Source organism: Chaetura pelagica, unplaced genomic scaffold (genome assembly GCF_000747805.2).
Source record: "Chaetura pelagica isolate M959 unplaced genomic scaffold, ChaPel_1.0 scaffold109, whole genome shotgun sequence".
Lineage (NCBI taxonomy): Eukaryota > Metazoa > Chordata > Aves > Apodiformes > Apodidae > Chaetura > Chaetura pelagica.
This window is the reverse complement of record NW_009970725.1, coordinates 5,180,437-5,185,785: the sequence shown is the minus strand read 5'-3', so window position 1 is coordinate 5,185,785 and position 5,349 is coordinate 5,180,437. Positions and strand designations below refer to the sequence as shown.

The 5,349-nt window shown below is 36.0% G+C and overlaps 1 protein-coding gene across 1 annotated transcript in view; it reads right to left on the bottom strand.

Annotated features, from left to right (window-relative positions):
- TRAPPC8 (trafficking protein particle complex 8) overlaps positions 1-5,349 on the bottom strand; it is a 58,098-nt gene that overhangs the window by 6,897 nt on the left and 45,852 nt on the right. The window contains 2 exon segments of the mRNA XM_010006897.1: positions 4-134; positions 1,541-1,588. Coding sequence (XP_010005199.1) covers positions 4-134; positions 1,541-1,588 — 179 coding nt within the window.

Sequence of the window (5,349 nt, the reverse complement as noted above, 5' to 3'; positions counted from 1 at the left end):
AAAGAGTGATTGAAAGACTATGGATAATGAAGACTTGTCTTGATAAGATTAGAAAGCTGCTCTGGTGTTGGTCTTGTAGGTACTGGTGTGCTTTCTGGTCGAAAAAACTTTAAGAGAACTGTTTCTGGCAATTCCTGAAACACAAATTTGGAATGACATTTAAAACATTGATGTAAGGTACTGTACAATGCAACACAAGAAATACAGTTAGAGAAGCTACAATTTTTCCATTATGAACTATAATTCCGGGGAAATAAGTCCACAGCACCAGGAAGCTTACAGCTTTTTCCCCAATGTGTTTTGCATTCAAGTGTGCTAGATAAGGAACTGATATGATTTATTTGTTACCTTCTACCAAGACAAATTTCAGTGCTGTTTATGAAAACACTAGCTGTACAGGTTTCACAAAGGCATGCTGTTTTTGCAGTGGTTTGTCACTGCTGGGTTTTGTTGCTAAGAAAAAGGGACAGCATTTACACTGTTCCCTACTCAGCAGCTGTACCTAAAAAAAAAAAAAATTCACCACCTACCCTGGAGAGTTCACAACAGCAAAGCAAATACCCAAGCTTCCCAAACAAGACCCAAAGTAAAGCAAACAAAAGTTTATAGGAACATGCTGACAATGACAGAAGGATTTAATAATGCAGAGTATCTTAAAAACTGTATAGCAAGCTCTTGCAGATATGAAAGCTACCTTTGTCCCCAGCTGAAAGTGCAAGTCAAGCACTGACACACTATTTGGGATTCATCCTAACCTTGTTGGCAGAATTAATCTCTGAAGCAGAAGAAATTAGATGATACAGAAAGATGCAACACCAAATGAGGCAATCAGGCTCCATTTGGTCCCCAGCATTACAGTACTAATCTATCATCATCTAATCTGTTTTGCAAGCAGGATTTATTCAGGAAGGGGCTGCCTTTTAGGAGGCTGCCTTCTGCAAAAAGTCCACCTTCAGAAGAAAGAAGAATTAGCAGCAGTTAAGTGTGACTGACTACTAAAAGTGTGCAAAAGAAGATTTTAAAAAGCCCCCAATAAGTCAGCACAGTGGAACAAAGTAATACTTTCTTTTAAGGGATTGATGGATTGTACCTTCTAAGTTGAAAATAAATACTATAGGCAACAAAAACTGACTTAAAATATCAGACACGCTAAACATTCTGCAGTACATATGAACATCTTGATCCCTGTTTGCCTGTGACGGTAATACGAGGAAAACATCAAGTATTTTATCAGGTTTGCAATCCTTTGCTTTCAAAAGAAAGACTAGTTTTCTTAAATAGTAATTGAAAAAAACCCACGATATTTCATAGTAACGATTAAATGTATTTTAAGTATTGAATGAACTTGGTATGTCCACCTTACCCTATAGATATCTAAGTTGATGAAAACTGACAGTGTGAAATATAGCAGGAGAGGAGCTTACAGGTTTTCATTTAAATTGAACTTTCCCCTCAAATTACAGTCCAGCCAATTATTCCATGTCCTCTTCAGCCTCATATCAATATCCTACATACTGTAGTTCGCCCTAGAGTCAATTACCTGTTCCAAGTCCTCCCAATCAGAATTCCCGAGTATTTTTTTTAAACCCTACAAAAGACAAATACGAAGGTTTATCTCCACAAATAGACAAGAACACAATGAAAAGCAGAAGGAACATTTACTGTTGAAAATGCAGAGAGTTAATACTTCAAAACTTTAGTTCTAATATTACACCTCTGCTGAAGGTCTGGAAAGAAGATTAACCATTTACCATCACAGAGCTAAACCGTAATTCCAGCCAGCCCCAGGGTGTCAGAATCAGACAAAATGTCTGCATCTTCGAGTTCAGCTGCTCAAAGTCTTGGGGTTCTTTGTAATTATGTACCTTGAACAGAGGCTAAGACATGATTTTTAGCACATGATTCTCTTATATAATAGTTTAGAAGAGAATCAATGCTAAGTTTAAGGATGCATTAAACTCCTGCTCTACTCTAGAGCTTGGAAAATTGGATCAAGGCTACAAAAAAGATGCCCATACTTACCTGGGCATCTGTACTGTTCCTTTAAGACTATGCACCAGGCAGATAACAGCCCCAAGACTTGATTTATTTACACTTAGAATCAAAGTAAAACAAAACTGATAATTAAACAGGCAGTATTTTGATGCTGAACTCCTAGAGTATCAGCCCAAATGAAGTATTATCTATTTAAAGGCAAAACGAAATTCTGATATCTAAAGCCTGCTTGTTGACGCATTATGGCTCCTTGCAAAACCTCCAGAAGCGCCACTGGCTCCAGGAGACAACAGGTGCCATATATTGCATTCAAGAAGGTCACAACAGTGGTTAAGATACTCCCTTTAAAAAATGGCTAAGGTGTAATTTGAAGGTCTTACCCATGCATACTGGTAGAGGTACAGATAAGCTTTACTGGAAAAGCCTTCATCATAAGAAGAGTTTGGAATAACTGTATGAGGGGCAGGAAGTATTTTTTTGTTACTTTTAAAAATTTTATTGCTGTACATTTAAGCTTTTTGTTTTCTTCGTAGAAACACACAACAGGCAGTAGCATCAGAACCACACTGCTCCCACAGTTACTTTCCAAAAGCAAAGTTGTTTCTATTTTACTCCAGCCCTTTGTTGCCCAAAGCCACCTGCAAAAGCCTGCTTCAAGCAAATACACTTAAAACTAGCCTTAAGCTTACTGTTCTAAGAATAATTTCCACACCTTCACTTATTCAGTAGTTACAAAAAGCCTGGACCTTTAGAGACTGATGTTGTGCTACTTTGAAATGAAATTGTATATTATTCTTATTTACAGTTACGAAATTGCATTTTAGTCATTCACAATTGATTTTAGATATCTCTTGCAACAGTATCAAGCTGAAAGTTGGAAAAATCAAAACCTACACTGTTCAAATAATCTTTTGCATTATCTGATAGATGTAATACAGAGGCCTGCCCACAAAACATTATTTAATCTCTTAGAATGAGCTTTCAAAATGAAAAGCTCTTCCTTTTCATCTGATGGATGATAATAATGTTACCTTCATTTGCAATCATTTTTCTATGTAATATTAGACAAAGTTTTCAATTTCAAAAACAATCTTCTCAATGACTGGGTCAATGTGCTCTTAAACATACCAGAAAAAAATTAAACACCACAATTTGATATCCAAGTTGTATGGAAATTCAGGACATTTGCCCCATAAATCACAAGTTACACATAGCCAAAAGGATTATTAACATGCTTGGTCAAGTATGAAGGACCAATGTGCACAGCATAGAAGAAAACCTGAATAGGAAACCCTTCAACAATGCTAAGCCTAAGTAAAAACAGAATATATGAAAGCAACAGAATAAAAGTGAGATGACAACAGATCTTAAGTGATGTGTCTTTCTCCCTTTCCCATTTTAAATCTGTGAACTCCCATTTTCAAGCCTCAGTTTCAAGTTGGTTTCCTTCATTATGCAAATCCATATTCATTCTAACTCCTAACTATAGAAGTGACATTTGAAAGCACAAATTTGAATCATCAACTCTGCAGTCCCTCAATAAGTAAAGCAACAGATAACATTTTTCAGCTATTTGGAATATTTAATTTATGACAAAAACACAAGCCAGTCCTCCCAAATGGGTACATTAATTCAGACAGATTAAAAAATGCACACTTCAGCTCTTGATGTTTTACCCTTCAGAATTCTGCTTTCCCCACACTAAGTTGGTTTAAAGAAAGTCTTAAAACCATTCCAACAATTTCTGATTCAAAGTGTCCCTCCCCATGCATTCTGTAAAAAAATTATGGATGAGCACAATATCTCACTTCCAGTCATCATTCACTTTTAGGAAAAATAGTTATTTAAACCCTCTTCTACCTTTCAAAAATTCCTACTTCCAACCAAACACCTCACTAAGATGCATCTACATTAAATGCTACCAAAAAATTACCAACTCCTAGGAAAAAACACTGTCAAAAACCCTGCATCCATGCTATATGCATTCTATGCATTTTACTTTGGGCTAGCACTGGCCTAATCCAAAGGCATGAATGAGCAGCACAGAAGCACATCATGTAAAGTGCTGGAACACATCTAGACTAATTCTGCCTGGAAGGTATTAATTTTGTGCAGTACAAGACCACTTCACCATGAAAACAGAGAGACGTACATGGGGATAGTATCTTACAAAAATGTCTGTGTGTTTTACATCAGGCACTTTATAACATCTAGAATTCAGTCAAAACTAAGTTTACACTCACATGCTAATGAGTTTAAGTACAGATGCGCTATTCCCAATATGCTAACACGTCTAAGTGACAAACCTCTACTAGACTGCTTCTCACCTTTCATCAGTGTGAAATCTTTGCCAATCAGAAGTGTGGCAACTGCTTCAGGCCCACATTGCTTCTTCTATCTCACCATAATACACTGTGTTTTTCCTTTGGAATCTTTTGAATTAAATTCACCATATTAGAAAAATGTAGGAAACAGCAATAAGAAATTATATTGATCAACAGCCCCAACTGTGAATAGACATTTAAAGCATTTTAAGCTTTCGTCTTTTTACTAAGTTTGGGTAGAGAAGTCAAAAACAATAGAAAGAACAGCTGTATTTCAGATGCAATCATAAAGGTGACCTTCAGTTAAAATAATCTGACTCCTGAAAGCAAGTTCCAGAAGTAAAAAACAACTCATAGCAGTATTGCTCTCCAAAAAAGGCAGAAGCCATTAATTACAAATATCCAGCTAATTTTTATTAATGAGGCTTTTACTATTTGGACTCTGTTCAGACTTATTCACTTTACTAACACTGTATGTGATTCACATTCTGCTGCTAGTGATTATAACATGTCACTTTGTGGCACCTTTTCTTTCTGATTCAAGGAAATAAATTATATTTAGCATTTTTTGCTACCTTTAGCAAAAAATACACTAAAAAGGAGAGGAAGACAGAGGTTTTCCATATTATTCAGACAGCTTTCTATATGAAACAACCAAATGCTTTAACAGAGTCAATATTCTTTAAGTGTTCCTTCAGCATACTATGTGTTATGATTCCAAAATTCTACAACACACTGATGCAAGTAGTCATCACCTGAGAAGTCTGCTGTGTCCAGTAACCTATGCTCAAAAGCAGTGCTGTGTAGCTAGATAAAAAACCTGTACACAAAACTACTCAATAAAAGAAAACCAGTAAGCTTCAAAGTCAGTTACCCTTGTCTCATTTAGCATGAAAAAATGTAGCATTCACAATTCTATTTTGAACAGATGTGAAGAAAAAGAAGCACATGCATTTGAACATCCAAGTAAAATGTGCATGAAATTCTACTGTTACTTTCTTTTTGTGTGGGTATATACAGAAATTTCAGC